The sequence below is a fragment of the Coregonus lavaretus genome, assembly GCF_964263955.1.
Source record: "Coregonus lavaretus genome assembly, chromosome: 22".
Lineage (NCBI taxonomy): Eukaryota > Metazoa > Chordata > Actinopteri > Salmoniformes > Salmonidae > Coregonus > Coregonus lavaretus.
In genome coordinates, this window is record NC_140009.1 from 19,346,354 (window position 1) to 19,365,475 (window position 19,122).

The 19,122-nt window shown below is 42.4% G+C and overlaps 1 protein-coding gene across 2 annotated transcripts; it reads right to left on the minus strand.

Moving 5' to 3' along the window:
- Positions 1–455: 455 nt before the first annotated feature.
- On the minus strand, positions 456–16,431 carry LOC311149415 (inosine-5'-monophosphate dehydrogenase 2-like). Of its 2 annotated transcripts, none has more exons than XM_084186603.1 (7): positions 16,019–16,431; positions 11,818–11,908; positions 11,509–11,604; positions 7,985–8,129; positions 5,161–5,304; positions 2,927–3,010; positions 456–1,345 (listed from the first exon to the last, which is right to left on the minus strand). In XM_084186603.1, the coding sequence occupies exons 2-7, from the start codon at positions 11,870–11,872 to the stop codon at positions 1,324–1,326; spliced, it is 546 nt and encodes a 181-aa protein (XP_084042729.1). In that variant the 5' UTR covers positions 11,873–11,908; positions 16,019–16,431; the 3' UTR covers positions 456–1,323. The 2 variants fall into 2 exon arrangements, with proteins under 2 accessions (XP_084042729.1, XP_084042728.1); XM_084186602.1 differs by having other exon boundaries at positions 456–716; positions 16,019–16,420.
- Positions 16,432–19,122: the final 2,691 nt, after the last annotated feature.

Consider the following 19,122-nt stretch of genomic DNA (forward strand, 5'->3'; position numbering starts at 1 on the left):
ATTCTGCGTCCCCATCGTGCACAAATGACTGACAGACTTTTGGCCAATTTGATCTTTTGCAAATGCAATGCAGTATAGGGGCCTCCCTCCACCTGTCCACAGCACGCATGCGCGCACACACACTCACTCTCTGCTCATCACCTGTCCACACAGCTCTCTCTCTCCTGTGGTAGGAGTTTCACATGGAGTAAGATCTGTTCATTTGCAGTGCAGGTTCCCACACTGTTTTTACTTCCAGAGCTTTGGTGTTTGTCCTTCCCCGTAAACCATTTTCTCTCTCTCTCTCTCTCTCTCTCTCTCTCTCTCTCTCTCTCTCTCTGCATTGTTCTAGTGCAATATGCTGTTCAAATACAAGCATTTTTTTTGTGAAAATTAAATGTTATGTTTTTTGCTGTATTTGATTAATGTTATTGTATAAAAAGGTTTAAATAAATACAAATCTTACAGACATACATGATTTGTATACATTTTATTTCTGTGGTAAGAGGACTTGAAATGACTCGAAACTAAAATGGTAGGACTTTGGACTCGACTTGAGACTTGATGGCTTTGACTTTTGACTCGACTTGGGACTTGCCTCATCTTTGACTCGACTTGACTCGGGACTCGAGGGCAAAGACTTGAGACTTACTTGTGACTTGCATAACAATGACTTTGTCCCACCTCTGTTTCATAGTAATTTCTTATTTTTCTATCGATGTCCACCCAATGTAGACCTGAAAGAGACAATGGAATATTGTAAATTTTTTGGCAATTGAATGTTCACTATTTTTGGCTTTGGAATTTCCATAAAGGATCTATAAAATCATTTTAATGTCATTATTTCATAATGCATTTTATCTTAAAAAAATTATCAAAACTGATTATTTGTTCATAATCGAACCGAAACTACCTCAAAAAGCACTAATCGCTCAGCACTTGTGTGTGAGTGTGTAATAATAATTTTGTGGGTGCATATATTTTTCCTATTTCACACATGTACAAGTGTGTATTAATACGCATGTGTGAATTGGAAACATTTTGTTTTTTTGCATACCCCAACTCTCCCTGAGACACTCGGAGAGTGGGGTCACGGCCAGGGTCTGCAATTATCAACGGCGACCCTGGAGCAATTAGGGTTAAGTGCCTTCCTCAAGGGCACCTTGTCGGCTCGGGGATTCGAACTAGCGACTTTTTCAGTTACTGGCCCAGCGCTCTAACCGCTAGGCTTTCCTGCCACCCTGTGTGTGTGTGTGTAAGGGGGATGGCAAGTAGTTGTTTGTGCTTGCATGTGCGTATGCTTGAGGAACACAAGTCTGCAGCCCATTACTGTTGTTCTCTCCCTTAGAACAAGCGCTTCTCATAACTGAGAGAGAGAGAGAGAGAGAGAGAGATTTACAAGATGAATGGATCACATAACAAATGACCAACATGTTGCATCATGCCAAGATCAGATACTGTAGAGACCTACAGGCAGGTTGAAGTGAGATTCGTTTTGAAAGGGGAACCATTCTAAATCTAGGGGCTTGCATGTGGTATGTGGAACTGAGATGTTCAGAAAATCCTCTCACCAAGCAGATTATACACTGCTCAAAAAAATAAAGGGAACACTTAAACAACACATCCTAGATCTGAATGAATGAAATAATCTTATTAAATACTTTTTTATTTACATAGTTGAATGTGCTGACAACAACATCACACAAAAATGGAGCGAGACATGATGTCCCAGATGTGCTCAATTGGATTCAGGTCTGGGGAACGGGCGGGCCAGTCCATAGCATCAATGCCTTCCTCTTGCAGGAACTGCTGACACACTCCAGCCACATGAGGTCTAGCATTGTCTTGCATTAGGAGGAACCCAGGGCCAACCGCACCAGCATATGGTCTCACAAGGGGTCTGAGGATCTCATCTCGTTACCTAATGGCAGTCAGGCTACCTCTGGCGAGCACATGGAGGGCTGTGCGGCCCCCCAAAGAAATGCCACCCCACACCATGACTGACCCACCGCCAAACCGGTCATGCTGGAGGATGTTGCAGGCAGCAGAACGTTCTCCACGGCGTCTCCAGACTCTGTCACGTCTGTCACGTGCACAGTGTGAACCTGCTTTCATCTGTGAAGAGCACAGGGCGCCAGTGGCGAATTAGCCAATCTTGGTGTTCTCTGGCAAATGCCAAACGTCCTGCACGGTGTTGGGCTGTAAGCACAACCCCCACCTGTGGACGTCGGGCCCTCATACCACCCTCATGGAGTCTGTTTCTGACCGTTTGAGCAGACACATGCACATTTGTGGCCTGCTGGAGGTCATTTTGCAGGGCTCTGGCAGTGCTCCTCCTGCTCCTCCTTGCACAAAGGCGGAAGTAGCGGTCCTGCTGCTGGGTTGTTGCCCTCCTACGGCCTCCTCCACGTCTCCTGATGTACTGGCCTGTCTCCTGGTAGCGCCTCCATGCTCTGGACACTACGCTGACAGACACAGCAAACCTTCTTGCCACAGCTCGCATTGATGTGCCATCCTGGACGAGCTGCACTACCTGAGCCACTTGTGTGGGTTGTAGACTCCGTCTCATGCTACCACTAGAGTGAAAGCACCGCCAGCATTCAAAAGTGACCAAAACATCAGCCAGGAAGCATAGGAACTGAGAAGTGGTCTGTGGTCACCACCTGCAGAACCACTTCTTTATTGGGGGTGTCTTGCTAATTGCCTATAATTTCCACCTGTTGTCTATTCCATTTGCACAACAGCATGTGAAATGTATTGTCAATCAGTGTTGCTTCCTAAGTGGACAGTTTGATTTCACAGAAGTGTGATTGACTTGGAGTTACATTGTGTTGTTTAAGTGTTCCCTTTATTTTTTTGAGCAGTGTATATTGTAATGTTAGCCTCTGTGACAGCATTGCACTATGGGCTAGCCAACACTGCCTAGCTAGATCACATCAGTAAGTACCTGTGCAGGCTGTGGACTCCTCCCTCCATCTGGGCCGATGTTGTCCTCTTCTCAAACTTCAGATCTCCAGAATACATCATGGCTCTGCAGGGGGAAGACAAATAGTGTTACACGGAGCCCCGAGCTCACACACATGGCGTTATCAAAGTAGGCTCACTTTGATATACAGTACCAGTCAAAAGTTTGGCCACACCTACTCATTCAAGGGTTTTTCTTTATTTTTACTATTTTCTACATTGTAGAATAATAGTGAAGACCTCAAAACTATGAAATAACACATATGGAATCATGTAGTAACCAAAAAAGTGTTAAACAAATGAAAATATATTTTATATTTGAGATTCTTCAAATAGCCACATAGCTTTGCACACTCTTTGCATTCTCTCAACCAGCTTCACCTGGAATGCTTTTCCAACAGTCTTGAAGGAGTTCCCACATATGCTGAGAACTTGTTGGCTGCTTTTCCTTCACTCTGCGGTCCGACTCATCCCAAACCATCTCAATTGGATTGAGGTCGGGAGATTGTGGAGGCCAGGTTATCTGATGCAGCACTCCATCACGCTCATTCTTGGTAAAATAGCCCTTACACAGCCTGGAGGTGTGTTGGGTCATTGTCCTGTTGAAAAACAAATTATAGTCCCACTAAGCCCAAACCAGATGGGATGGCGTATCACTGCAGAATGCTGTGGTGGCCATGCTGGTTAAGTGTGCCTTGAATTCTAAATAAATCACAGACAGTGTCACCAGCAAAGCACCCCCACACCATAACAACTCCTCCTCCATGCTTTAAGGTGGGAAATACACATGCAGAGATCATCCGTTCACCCACACCGCGTCTCACAAAGCCACGGCGGTTGTAACCAAAGATCTCCAATTTGGACTCCAGACCAAAGGACAAATTTCCACCGGTACAATGTCCATTGCTCGTGTTTCTTGGCCCAAGAAAGTCTCTTCTTATTATTGGTGTCCTTTAGTAGTGGTTTCTTTGCATCAATTCAACCATGAAGGCCTAATTCACACAGTCTCCTCTGACCAGTTGATGTTGAGATGTGTCTGTTACTTGAACTCTGTGAAGCATTTATTTGGGCTGCAATCTGAGGTGCAGTTAACTCTAATGAAATTATCCTCTGCAGCAGAGGTAACTCTGGGTCTTCCTTTCCTGTCGCAGTCCTCATGAGAGCCAGTTTCATCATAGCGCTTGATGGTTTTTGCGACTGCACTTGAAGGAACTTTCAAAGTTCTTGACATTTTCCGGATTGGCTGACCTTCACGTCTTAAAGTAATGGACTGTCATTTCTCTTTGCTTATTTGAGCTGTTCTTGCCATAATATGGACTTGGTATTTTACCAAATAGGGCTATATTCTGTATACCACTACCTTGTCACAACACAACTGATTGGCTCAAACGCATTAAGAAGGAAAGAAATTCCACAAATTAACTTTTAACAAGGCACACCTGTTAATTGAAATGCATTCAAATCAAATTGTATTTGCCACATGCGCTGAATACAACTGGTTTAGACCTTACAGTGAAATGCTTACTTACAAGCCCTTAACCAACAATGCAGTTTTAAGAAAAAACTGGATAAGTAAAATTAGCAGTTAAATAGAATAACAGTAGGGAGGCTATATACAGGGGGTACCGCTACAGAGTCAACGTGCGGGTGCACCATTTAGTCAAGGTAATTGAGGTAATATGTACATGTGGGTAGAGTTAAAGTGACTATGCATAGATAATAAACAGAGTAGCAGCAGCGTAAAAGGGGGGGGGGGGGGGGGGGCAATGCAAATAGTCTGGGTAGCCATGATTAGCTGTTAAGAAGCCTTTTGGACCTAGACTTGGCGCTCCAGTACCGCTTGCCGTGCGGTAGCAGAGAGAACAGTATATGACTAAGGTGGCTGGAGTCTTTGACAATTGTTTGGGCCTTCCTCTGACACCGCCTGGTATAGAGGTGACTACCTCATGAAGGGAATGCCAAGAGTGTTCAAAGCTGTCGGCAAAGGGTGGCTACTTTGAAGAATCTCAAATATAAAATATATTTTGATTTGTTTAACACTTCTTTGGTTACTACATGATTCCATATGTGTTATTTCATAGTTTTGATGTCTTCACTATTATTCTACAAAGTAGAAAACAGTAAAAAAAAAAAAAAAAACCTTGAATGAGTAGGTGTGTCCAAACTTTTGACTGGTACTGTACATTCAAATGTGTGTGTGTGTCGGTGTGTGTGTACCTGAGCTGGGTGAGGCTCTTGGATCCGATGTCTTGACAGGAGTGCTGGATCCCAGCCAGCAGGTAGGGAATAAACTTATGGATGGAGCCTTTGTCCTGGACCGCCCCCGATACACCCTGGGCCACCTTGATCTTGTCACACTCACTGGAGAGGAGGAGGAGGAGAGGGTTAAGCTACAGTGCCTTCAGAAAGTATTCATACCCCTTGACTTATTCCACATTTTGTTGTGTTACAGCCTGAATAAAATAAAATACAACATCTCACACAATACATACAATATCCCATAATGACAAATGTATTGAAAATAAAATACAGAAATATCTCATTTACATAAGTATTCACAGCCAAAGTCAATACTTTGTAGAAGCACCTTTGGTAATGATTACAACCGTCAGTCTTTCTGGGTAAGTCTCTAAGAGCTTTACACACCTGGATTGTGCAACATTTTCCCATTTTTCTTTTCAAAGTTCTTCAAGTTGGTTGTTGATCATTGCTAGACAACCATTTTCAGGTCTTGTCATAGATTTTCAAGTAAATTTAAGTCAAAACTGTAACTAGGCCACTCCAGAACATTCTGTCTTCTTGGTAACAACTCCAGTGTAGATTTAGCCTTGTGTTTTAGGTTATTCTCCTACTGAAAGGTGAATTCATCTCCCAGTGTCTGGTGGAAAGCAGACTGAACCAGGTTTTCCTCTAGGATTTTGCCTGTGCTTAGCTCCATTACGTTTGTTTTTTCTCCCAAAAAATTCCCCTGTCCTTAACGATTACAAGCATACCCATAACATGATGCAGCCACCACTATGCTTGAAAACATGGAGAGTGGTACTCAGTAATGTGTTGTATTGGATTTGCCCCGAACATAACACTTTGTATTCAGGACAAAAAGTTAATTGCTTTGCCACATTTCTTGCAGTATTACTTTAGTGCCTTGTTGTAAACAGGATGCATGTTTTGGAATATTTTTATTCTGTACAGGCTTCCTTCTTTTCACTCTGTCAGTTAGGTTAGTATTGTGGAGTAACTACAATGTTGTTGATCCGTCCTCAGTTTTCTCCTATCACAGCCATTAAACTCTAACTGTTTAAAGTTAGAGTCCCGTGTTGCTCAGTTGGTAGAGCATGGCGTTTGCAACGTCAGGGTTGTGTGTTCGATTCCCACGGGGGGCCAGAATGAAAATGTATGCACTCACTAACTAAGTCGCTCTGGATAATTGCGTCTGCTAAATGACTAAAATGTAAATGTAAAGTCACCATTGGCTCATGGTGAAATCCCTGAGAGGTTCCTCTCCGGCAACTGAGTTAGGAAGGACGCATGTATCTTTGTAGTGACTGGGTATATTGATACACCATCCAAAGTGTAATTAATAACTTCACCATGCTCAAAGGGATATTCAATGTCTGCTTTTGTTTTTTTCATCCACCAATAGGTGCCTTTCTTTGCGAGGCATTGGAAAACTTCCCTGGTCTTTATGATTGAATCTGTGTTTGAAATTCACTGCTCAACTGAGGGACCTTACAGATAATTGTGTGTGGGGTACAGAGATGAGGTAGTCATTCAAAAATAATGTTAAACACTATCATTGCATAGTGAGTCCATGCAACTTATGTGACTTGTTAAGCACATTTTTACTCCTGAACTTACTTAGGCTTGCCATAACAAAGAGGTTGAATACTTATTGAATCAAGACATTTCAGTTTTAAAATTTGTATTAATTTGTAAACATTTCTGGGGGAAAATTCCACTTTGACATTATGGGGTATTGTGTGTAGGCCAGTGACAAAAAAAATCTCAAGTCAAGGGGTGTGAATACTTTCTGAAGGCACTTTTGTATATATGTTGTTTGTCTTTTGATTGACTGCCTGCTGCAAAGCCAGTTGCCCCTGGGTCGTATTAATTGATTAGTGCACACCGTAGCAAAACGTTTTGCAACGGGAAACGAAAACAAGCTTTCAGGTAGTGCCTTTGTCTGTTTTATTTCATTTTGTGCCTAATGAATACAACAACCCTGGAGATAATAAATGTGTGTTACTGTATTAGTATCAGGTTGGAACCGGTTCAGGGAACAGAACCAAAAACCGTAAAATAACAAACATTTTCAGAGGAACAGAACCGAGAACGAAAGTCATACTGTTCCGGAACTGAACCGTTATTTTAAAAGCATGGGAACCGTTATTTTACGTTCTGGGCATTTTTTTCCGTTCCCACAAAAAAAACGCAACAAAGCGCCTATGCAAAAACCCTCACTTTGTCACTCAAACTAATTCCAGTGTCAGCCTGCCTGCCAGCTGAAAATATTTGCCTGTGTGTGTGTGTAAGCTACCTGCCCCTCCTCCTCCTCCCTCCGAAGCATAGTCTACTGTAGCTATTAGGGGAAGACATTTTTTCTTAGAATAATGGATTAACTTTTTCAATGCTAGTTAAGGATACTAAAGTTATCACTTTGTTTTTATTCTGGTGCCGCTCTGCACACGCTAGCTAGCTCTGGTCTAGCTCCCAAACTCTAGGCGGCATTATATGTAATGCAATGGAACTGAGAGTCATGATCAAGGGCTAGCTCTGGTCCAACGTTTGTTAAGCCAACTCTCTGAAGTTCAAAGACATTCAAAGTTCCTTCATAGTTGCCGCTCCTCCGTAGGTATAATTCTGTGGGCCTAATTCAGATAATGCATGTCATAACAACCCATCGCTTCATAAACTGTGACTTTTTTTTTGGTTCGAACCGGTTCAGAACTATATTTTGCTAGTCGGAATGAAAACAATTATGGTTCTGTTCAGAACGAAACGATTGGAAAATTATTATATTAGTATTACTGCGCCTCAGTACCTGAAGTATCTGGTCTGGGAGCCCAGGTTCTTGTCCATGGCATCCAGTGAGCCCATGCCTCTGTACTTCTTCAGCCTGATGCCATCAGAGAAGAAGTATTCACCTGGAGCCTCGCTGGTGGCAGCCAGGAGAGAGCCCATCATCACTGGAGAGACATAGGGGGGATGGTAACGGCTAATGGTATGCGTGTATGCTTGTGGTGTGTTTTTTGTAAAAGCCTTTCTCTGAGTGTGCACTTTAGACCCCTCAAACTCAACTCTGGACCTCGAAGCCAGTTCCACTGCTTGTTTTCATTGTTCCCCTTTAACCAGGGACTGATTTAGACCTGGGACACCAGGTGGGTGCAATTAATTATCAGGTAGAACAGAAAACCAGCAAGCTCTGGACCTTGTAGGGTAAGAGTTGAATACCAGGTCTAAATCAGGGGGGGGGGGGGGCAGCCCAATTCTGATCTTTTTTCCACTGATTGTTTTTTTGACCAATCACATCACATCTTTTCACATCAGATATTTTTCAGAGCTGATTGGTCAAAAGACCAATTAGTGAAAAAAGATCAGAATTGGGCTGCCTGTGTAGACGCAGACTTACTTCAATTGAGGCTGACAGGTCATTGTGGGGAATATCTAGCCAAGCCTGCACATTTAGCCCAGGGTTTCCCAAACTCGGTCCTGGGGCCCCACCTGGGTGCACGTTTTGGTTTTTGCCCTAGCATTACACAGCTGATTAAAATAATCAAAACTTGATGATGAGTTGGTTATTTCAATCAGCTGTGTAGTGCTAGGGCATAAAGCCAAAACGTGCACCCAGAGGTGGGGGCCCTTTGGGAAACCCTGCTGTAGCCCACCTATCAGAGACAGACAGACTAGGCATTCTCACACACAGCAGACAGTCTGTCCTTGCATGCATTTGATGTTGTAATTTCCTGGTTTATAAAGTTAATTCATCAGTATTATTTGACAATTAATTCATATTTTTGTTGATATGCTGTAGATTAAACATGGTTTTGGCTTATTTGAGTGGATTATATTATAATGAATGGTATTTTATCATGCGTTTACCTGATAAATCAAATCATTATCAAACTGATTACATAGCAAGATGATGGGGCATGAAAAACCTTGTGGCATTTAGTATGATCGGATTTCCCATTTGCAAACATAGACCAACTGCACATCATATTACATTATACAAATGTGATGTTTATTTGGGAAAATAACATTCATAAAATGAAAAGAGAAAACTGAAACCGAGTAATTCTTAGAAAGTGTTTGAGTGGAGTCTGTTTCATATTCAGGCTTTTTTTGCAGGCTTTGTCCATCAACACTAAATTTGAGAAGTAGACGATTGCCATAATTTCCTCCTAAACGAGTTGTGTAACAGTTTCAATGAATCGTGTTGTAAGCCATCAGGTTTTCAGATCATTTTTTATGAACTCTTACTCTAAAATGAGTTCATTAGAATGTCAGAAGCCAACATCAAAGAAGGAAGTTGATAAAGTGGAAAATATTATTTTAGCTTGCCCACTTCTTTTTCTGTGATTGGTATGCATATTCATGAGCTTTGGATCAAAGTCTAACTGTGACAAGAATTCAATATACTAAATAATCACATAAAAATACTCATATGCAGACCAGCACTTCCAGAAAGTTTTTGAAGACATGCATATTTTTCCTCTCTTAAAATAATGATATTATTATGATCGAATACATAGTAAATCATAGGTGACAGGTCAGGGTTTATGTTAAGTCAATGACATATGTAAATGAGGTGTTAGAAACAATGACGTAAGTAAATTAATGAATGTGTTACAACAGCCAGTCTAATCCGGAGCTAAGGGCTCCCTCCCCAATCCTATATGAAATCCTGGCCATAGGTCGGTGTACATCCAACAGGGTAAATGCGGTTAAATCCAATTCATGGGGGGTGTGTTTATTTTTTCTTAACAGGGACACTGACCTTTTACAGTGAATTGACAGATGCAGAATGATGAAACTATCTTTCATCTGTAGTAGGCCAATTGATATTGCTAAAGAAGTTCAGGTACAATTAGTTTCAGATGAGGGAAGGTGAATGGCCTAACTGACAGACACCATCATATCTGAGACTGTCCATCGCATGCCTGTGCACTGCAATGAAGGATGCATCTCGAGTCCACTACTAAAACATACTTCATCATATGCATCCAAACGTAGCACATGTGTCGTAATGATGAGGGCATGTAGAGACAAGGTAGGTGTGATGTCACACACTGTGACTAACAGGTTAGTCAAGGTCAAAAGGACAAGCATCCAAAACCCAAGGCCAGCTTGACTACTACTTCTACTGATGCAGAGCTGTTAGCAACCAATGCAGACAGGCCGTGAAGGGGGGTGGGCGGGCACAGTGTGATAGTAGAGCCAATGAGAGAGAGCCCTGCGCAGGGGGGTGGGGGACTTACTGCAGTATCCCGTAACAGTAGTTGGGGTTTTGGGGCTGTGGAGCTTTATACCAGGAGGAACACTGAGAGGCGCTAGAGAGACACATACAGTACAGGCGGTGTGAAACCAAGAGAGGAGAGGTCCACACAACCAAACAGGAAATGAAGGAGATGAGAAAGAGAGGGATACAAAAAGAAAGAAACAGACTGTTGCAGAGAGGAAAAAAGGAAGAGATAGATAGATAGAAAACAAGAAACCCAAAACAGATCATGAAAGATGGAGAGAGAATAGCATGATGGAGAGAGAATAGGATGATGGAGAGAGAATAGCATGATGGAGAGAGAATAGCATGATGGAGAGAGAATAGCATGATGGAGAGAGAATAGCATGATGGAGAGAGAATAGCATGATGGAGAGAGAATAGCATGATGGAGAGAGAATAGCATGATGGAGCGAGACTAGCATGATGGAGCGAGACTAGCATGATGGAGCGAGACTAGCATGATGGAGCGAGACTAGCATGATGGAGCGAGAATAGCATGATGGAGCGAGAATAGCATGATGGAGAGAGAATAGCATGATGGAGCGAGAATAGCATGATGGAGCGAGAATAGCATGATGGAGAGAGAAGGGGAGGGAAAGGGAGGAAGAGACGGAGAGAAACAGAAAATAGAGGGTAGGAACGATGAACGAGAAGAAAGTTGTGCCTGATTTCTGAGGACCTGCCCCTTGAGAAAGTCCATTGTTTGTCCGTTTTCAAAGTTTTGCTCTGAAGTGGTTTGACTGAGGTTTGAGGATGTGGCATATGCTGCATTCATTCAGCAGGTGCTCTTATTCGGTTAAATTGCCTGTATTAGAATATAGCATGGCAGCACAATTTGATTCTGCAAAACCATTCAGCATTCCCTACAGCCAGTGGAGAGACTAGGACGAACACTTACGGATGGGACCCTTTGTACAGACTTCTACACTTGGCTAAAGAGCGATTTCAGTCATTAGTGGGAAGGTGTTCAGATTGGAGGCTCCCGATTGGGTTAGAGCTGTGGGTGGGTGGGTGGGTGGGTGGGAGGGAGGGGAGCTAGGAAGCCTGCCATTGGTGCGACTTACCTTCCTGTGTGATGCAGATGGAGTCACTGCCCATGCCCACGCGCAGGCCGTCCACCCCTGCATCGATCAGGTTCTTGGCCTGGGCTGCAGTTACCACTGAGACAGACAGGGGGAGACAGACCAACAATGTCAAGGGTGGTGCATGGTGCAACCGTTATTTTTTGTTAAAATTTTAGTCATTTAGCAGACGCTCTTATCCAGAGCGACTTACAGTTAGTGAGTGCATACTTTTTTTTTTTTTTTTTTTTTTTTCATACTGAGGGTAACCCTGAGAATGGAGCATTTCTGTGTGTGTGCCCCAACACTCACCATTGCCTCCAATGACCTGAAGCGGTGGGTATTTCTCTTTGATGTACTTAATCATGTTGATTTGAAAGATCGAGTTCCCTTGAGAGGAGTCCTGAAAGAACAAGAGCAACATTAAACAACAGATTGAAGAAGAAAAATATGGAGCAAGTATCTATATGAGAAGAACAAATACAGTGGGGAAAAAAGTATTTAGTCAGCCACCAATTGATGAGAGGCCTGTAATTTTCATCATAGGTACACGTCAACTATGACAGACAAAATGAGAAAAAAAATTCCAGAAAATCACATTGTAGGATTTTTAATGAATTTATTTGCAAATGATGGTGGAAAATAAGTATTTGGTCAATAACAAAAGTTTCTCAATACTTTGTTATATACCCTTTGTTGGCAATGACACAGGTCAAATGTTTTCTGTAAGTCTTCACAAGGTTTTCACACACTGTTGCTGGTATTTTGGCCCATTCCTCCATGCAGATCTCCTCTAGAGCAGTGATGTTTTGGGGCTGTCGCTGGGCAACACGGACTTTCAACTCCCTCCAAAGATTTTCTATGGGGTTGAGATCTGGAGACTGGCTAGGCCACTCCAGGACCTTGAAATGCTTCTTACGAAGCCACTCCTTCGTTGCCCGGGCGGTGTGTTTGGGATCATTGTCATGCTGAAAGACCCAGCCACGTTTCATCTTCAATGCCCTTGCTGATGGAAGGAGGTTTTCACTCAATCTCATGATACATGGCCCCATTCATTCTTTCCTTTACACGGATCAGTCGTCCTGGTCCCTTTGCAGAAAAACAGCCCCAAAGCATGATGTTTCCACCCCCATGCTTCACAGTAGGTATGGTGTTCTTTGGATGCAACTCAGCATTCTTTGTCCTCCAAACACGACAAGTTGAGTTTTTACCAAAAAGTTATATTTTGGTTTCATCTGACCATATGACATTCTCCCAATCCTCTTCTGGATCATCCAAATGCACTCTAGCAAACTTCAGACGGGCCTGGACATGTACTGGCTTAAGCAGGGGGACACGTCTTGCACTGCAGGATTTGAGTCCCTGGGGCGTAGTGTGTTACTGATGGTAGGCTTTGTTACTTTGGTCCCAGCTCTCTGCAGGTCATTCACTAGGTCCCCCTGTTTGGTTCTGGGATTTTTGCTCACCGTTCTTGTGATCATTTTGACCCCACGGGGTGAGATCTTGCATGGAGTCCCAGATCGAGGGAGATTATCAGTGATCTTGTATGTCTTCCATTTCCTAATAATTGCTCCCACAGTTGATTTCTTCAAACCAAGCTGCTTACCTATTGCAGATTCAGTCTTCCCAGCCTGGTGCAGGTCTACAATTTTGTTTCTGGTGTCCTTTGACAGCTCTTTGGTCTTGGCCATAGTGGAGTTTGGAGTGTGACTGTTTGAGGTTGTGGACAGGTGTATTTTATACTGATAACAAGTTCAAACAGGTGCCATTAATACAGGTAACGAGTGGAGGACAGAGGAGCCTCTTAAAGAAGTTACAGGTCTGTGAGAGCCAGAAATCTTGCTTGTTTGTAGGTGACCAAATACTTATTTTCCACCATAATTAGCTAATAAATTCATTAAAAATCCTACAATGTGATTTTCTTGATTTTTTCTCTCTCAATTTGTCTGTCATAGTTGACGTGTACCTATGATGAAAATTACAGGCCTCTCTCATCTTTTTAAGTGGGAGAACTTGCACAATTGGTGGCTGACTAAATACTTTTTTCCCCCACTGTATGTTACGTGGAGTGTGCATGCATGTGATGAGCAGGCAACAGAGTCCTGTGTTATTACACATTAGTGCTGATGGTCAGCACATTCCTAAAGGTCCTGAGAAGTTTCCAAGCACACTGTCTGTCTTGTACTAACTAGATGAGAGCATTAAAACATGCTGTTCCACTTGCATCTTCACTTTGAAGTTTACCGATACTATAAATACCTAAATAGTCAAATGTGTGACCCATGTTTCTAGGAGATTAGGCCTGTATTAAGCAAGGAATTAGCAGAATGTGATGTGGTACCTTCACTGAAAGAGCAGACAAGAGAGAAGGCACTGTAGCAGACAGTGGCTGACTGACTGCCAAATAAGCTATACTTCTACCTAACTACTTACTGTTCGTGGCATTCCAATACAATCAGACCCTTTAGCTAATATCTTGACATGATGGTGCCTCCAGGGTGTCATAATTACATTCTTGTCAAACACCATCACACAAGGCCCGTCATGACTGCATGGTATTTCCTAATTCAACTGCTGACGAAGGCCTTGAGGCCGATACATAAAGCTTAATAAAGCGCAGTGATACTAGCAAGAGCAGTGTGCGGGTTTCTTCTTTTTATCTTTTTCAACTGTTACCATGCACCAGCAACAAAGATAGCTCAGATGTGAGAGTGCCTTTTGAATTTCTAATTAAACTGCTGGAAACTAAGCTAACGTATCTGACCACAAAATAGTTATTGTCTCATGTGTCAGACACTGAAAGTAGGCTGATTATTAATAAACAGAATTTAGAGAAACATGTCCCAGACACCCTTAATAAGGGTGATGCAGTGCCATAAGTGCATGGACCTAGATACACTATATATACACAAAAGTATGTGGACACACCTTCAAATTAGTGGATTTGGCTATTTCAGCCACACCCGTGGCTGACGTGTATAAAATCGAGCACAGTCATGCAATCTCCATAGACAAACATTGACAGTAGACTGGCCTTACTGAAGAGCTTAGTGACTTTCAACATGGCACCGTCATAGGATGCCACCTTTAAAACAAGTCAGACTGCCCTGGTCAACTGTAAGTGCTGTTATTGTGAAGTGGAAATGTCTAGGGTCAACAACGGTTCAGCCGCGAAGTGGTAGGCCACACAAGCTCACAGAACGGGACCGCCGAGTGCTGAAGCGCGTATAAATGGTCTGTCCTCGGTTGCAACACTCACTACCGAGTTCCAAACTGCCTCTGGAAGCAACGTCAGCACAAGAACTGTTCGTCGGGAGCTTCATGAACTGGGTTTCCATGGCTGAGCAGCCGCATACAAGCCTAAGATCGCCATGCGCAATGCCAAGCGTCAGCTGGAATGATGTAAAGCTTGGACCCTGGAGCAGTGGAAACGCGTTCTCTGGAGTGATGAATCATACTTTACCATCTGGCAGTCCAACGGACAAATCTGGGTTTGGCGGATGCCAGGAGAACACTACCTGCCCCAATGCATAGTGCCAACTGTAAAGTTTGGTGGATGAGGAATAATAGTCTGGGGTTGTTTTTCATGGTTCAGGCTAGGCCCCTTAGTTCCAGTGAAGGAAAATCTTAATGCTTTAGCATACAATGACATTCTAGACGATTCTGTGCTTCCAACTTTGTGGCAACAGTTTGGGGAAAGCCCTTTCCTGTTTCAGCATGACAATGCCCCCGTGCACAAAGCGAGGTCCATACATAAATGGTTTGTCAAGATCGGTGTGGAAGAACTTTACTGGCCTGCAGAGCCCTGACCTCAACCCCATCGAACACATTTGGGATGAATTGGAATGCCGACTGCGAGCCAGGCCTAATCGCCCAACATCTGTGCCCGACCTCACTAATGCTCTTGTGGCTTAATGGAATCAAGCCCCAACAGCAATGTTCCAACATCTAGTGGAAAGGCTTCCCATAAGAGTGGAGGGTGTTATAGCAGCAAAAGGGGGACCAACTCTATATTAATGCCCATGTTTTTGGAATGAGCTGTTGTCCACATACTTTTGGTAATGTAGTGTACTACAGTCGAGGAACGTCCAAATCACTGGCTTGCATAAATGAATAGCCTGGCTTATCCAGAACCTCATCAAATACCCAGCTAACTACTTCTTTATTTTGGTAGATTTGCATCAGTCCCAATAGTCAAATTGTTACTTAACTCGATGTCACTTGAAAGCACGAGTTGAGCCGGGAAACCTGAGTCGGCAGACCCAAGTAGAAAGAAGTAACTTACTGCATGTACTGCAATGACCCAAAGCTCCTGCATGTGCAAATAATAATCTAATGTGCTTAAGACATAATATATGGCAGGCTCTGGTTATTAGCTAACTACAAATAGTTGTCCGAGGAGCTAACAACGATATGACGCAAGCTAATTGCGATGGATTTCAACAAGGAGCCATGCGACCATAGACTGTAAAAAAAAAAAAAAAAAAAACGCCTGCCAAATTCCAATAATTACTTGTATGTAAGGCCGTCCCCGCAGTTGAAGAGTTGCTGCCCGCTCAGTCCATCGTCGGACACGTAACCAGTCTGTCCACTGATCAAGTAGTCCGCCATGATACACAATCTATTTAGTGGTTGATCAGTCACTTTGGTGCTAAACATACAACCGCCCAAGAGACCGATAACTTTTTTTGCTTCACTCCCTAGTTCCGATTGGCGATCTGTCAGTCAGCTGTGGCGTAGTGCGACAGTACGCTCTGTTCCCCGCGTGCCTTGTTCAAGTCAAGAAATGACATGTAATGCATTCACAACAGTAGAACATAACCCGAAATGCTATTTTTATTCTTCGGCCTTTAACGTTATCAGGCTCCTGTCCTGTCTGGAGGTAGCTCTGGTCGCACACGTGTTCATGATGTTCAGTTTGCGAACGAGTCTTTTTACTGACTCGAGAGTCATGATTCGTTTTGTCAGAGCGACTCGTTCATTTTAGTCGTTCGTTTGACCTGCTGGCCGCAATGAATTCTACAGCAGGATAAATACGAGCTCCTCGGGTAGTGCGCCGACCAGCAACTGTGTATCATGTTCGCATGGGAAAATAGATCATGCTGCAGGGAGCATAGATACAAATAAATGTTTAGAATTGATAATTGATCGCATGGTGCAAGAATGAATGCAATTAATTGATTATTGAATGTTATGATGGACACAGCCTCTGCTCAACAAACTCGAGAACGAATCGTTAACGGTATTGTACATATTACTCTCACTGCAGTCAAGTAATGCATTCCGCCAAGTCTTACAATCTAGTCTGGTTGTGGCCACAACAACTAGACCTCGTTTCAAATGTATCAAGAAATAATCTTATTTGTATGCCTAGCAATCAACAAATGTACATTGTTTAAAGCCAGTGGTGGAAAAAGTACCCAACTGTCATACTTGAGTAAATGTAAAGATACCTTAGTAGAAAATGACTCAAGTAAAAGCCAAAGTCACCCAGTAAAATTCTACTTGAGTAAAAGTCTAAAAGTATTTGGTTTAAAATGTACTTAAGTATCAAAAGTAAATGTAATTGCTAAAATGTACTTAAGTATCAAAAGTAAAAGTATGAATCATTTCAAATTCCTTATATTAAGCAAACCAGATGGCACCATTTTCTAGTTTTTTTTAATTAATGGAAAGCCAGGGGCACACTCCAACATTCAGACATAATTTACAAACGAAGCATGTGTGTTTAGTGAGTCCACCAGATCAGAGGCAGTAGGGATGACCAGCGATGTTCGGTTTATATGTACGTGAACGTGAATTGGACTATTTTCCTGTCCTGCTAAGCATTCAAAATGTAAGGAGTACTTTTGGGTGTCAAGGAAAATGAATGGAGTAAAAATCACAATATTTTCTTAAGGAATGTAGTGAAGTAAAAGTAAAAGTAGACAAAAATATAAAATTGTAAAGTAAAGTACAGATACCAAAAAAAACTACTTAAGTAGTACTTTAAAGTATTTTTACTTAAGTACTTTACACCACTGTTTAAAGCACACTTTTAACAAGTGTCACAAATGACAGCTCCAATAAGCAGTGGCGTGTATTCATGGATGCCAAGGGAAGTCAGGCTTCCCCCAAAAAAATGACCAAGAAAAAAAATTAAAATACATAAAATAATATATATTTAATGTCTGTTTCATAATTTTCCTTCAATTCGCAAGAGGCTGAATGTATCTCACAGGAGAAGGCATCCGAGCGAGCGAAATAGCGCCCCTCTGTCTCGCTACGTGTAGGCCATCTATCTGATGCTGTCTGGTCCAAACGAGTATGACATTGTTCCCGCCGTAGCATTGAACGCAAGGGAAGCCAGCGAGCATTTGGCCTCCCTTGATTTAAAAAAAAGGTATTTAAAAAATAGCCAATCAGCATTGTGCTGAACTGAGTGAGCTCAACTGTGAATGGTCCTGGACCAAAAAAAAGTGTAAAGGGAAGCCAGCTTGGATTTTGGCGTCACTCCTATCAAATCCCATTGAGAGCATACCTCATTGACAGAAAAACTTGAATTGTTGAATCTTGTTGTGTTGTTGTCCTCCGGTGGCTAGCTAGCTAGCTAAAATTGGCCCTCATCTAAATTAGCCATGGATGGAGATAGGGATTTGGACTTGTGGTTTTCCGTACTGGCCAATGATTATAAAGGCGATCCTGATCCAACCATTCATTCATACATTGTTGTGCCCCTGGCCTGAGAGGATGGAAGTTCAATATGTAGCTAGATGTAGAAGGCGAATGTTAACTAGTTAACGTTGCCCATGAATGGAAGTTAGGCTAGCGAGCAAGCATTTTAGCCAGGTAGCCTAGGACAACAAAAAATAAAAGTGTGTACTGTATGACAGCGTGATAGACTGTTTTTCGTCAACATGAAAGAGAGGAGGATGGCATTGGCGTTTCTCTACAAGTAGGGTGAGTATATGATTTTCTACTTGCACGAACGCGCACATACAGAAATCAGAACCATGGACAGTCACATATTTAGCTTACGTTGATTGGACTAAATAGTTTTTGGTATATTTTAGTTGTCACTGTATTAGACTAAGCAGTGGTGAGTTGATGATGTTGAAATTAAAATGGTGCTGGAATAGTAGAGGCAGCTCCTGTTTTCATTGTGACTTGCGGTAACTCTGGTATTCTAAATCAATAGTTGTTTAGTGGTCTGAAAATGTTGGAAATTAACTTGCTTGACCATGCTGTAGGTCTGTTACTGTACATGCAATATGCTTTGTGGACTTCACTGAGGTTGCTATCCGGTTTTGTGATAAATCAAAGATGTGGTTGAATTTATTCTGCCACTGTCTTCTTGTCTCGGCCTTTAGGTCTACAGTTGAAGTCATAAGTTTACATACACTTAGGTTGGAGTCATTAAAACTCGTTTTTCAACCACTCCACACATTTCTTGTTAACAAACTATAGTTTTGGCAAGTCGATTAGGACATCTACTTTGTGCATGACACAAGTAATTTTTCCAACAATTGTTTACAGACAGAATATTTCACTTAAAATTCACTGTATCACAATTCCAGTGGGTCAGAAGTTTGCATACACTAAGTTGACTGTGCCTTTAAACAGCTTGCAAAATTCCAG

Bases quoted from the DNA above. Each gene is read 5' to 3' on its own strand.
- LOC311149415 (XM_084186602.1), bottom strand. From the start codon at position 11,872: ATGATTAAGTACATCAAAGAGAAATACCCACCGCTTCAGGTCATTGGA. The intron at 8,130-11,508 runs GTAAGTCGCACC...ATGTCTCTCCAG, and splicing joins CATCTGCATCACACAGGAAG to TGATGATGGGCTCTCTCCTG. The intron at 5,305-7,984 runs GTACTGAGGCGC...CCTCCTCTCCAG, and splicing joins TCCCAGACCAGATACTTCAG to TGAGTGTGACAAGATCAAGG.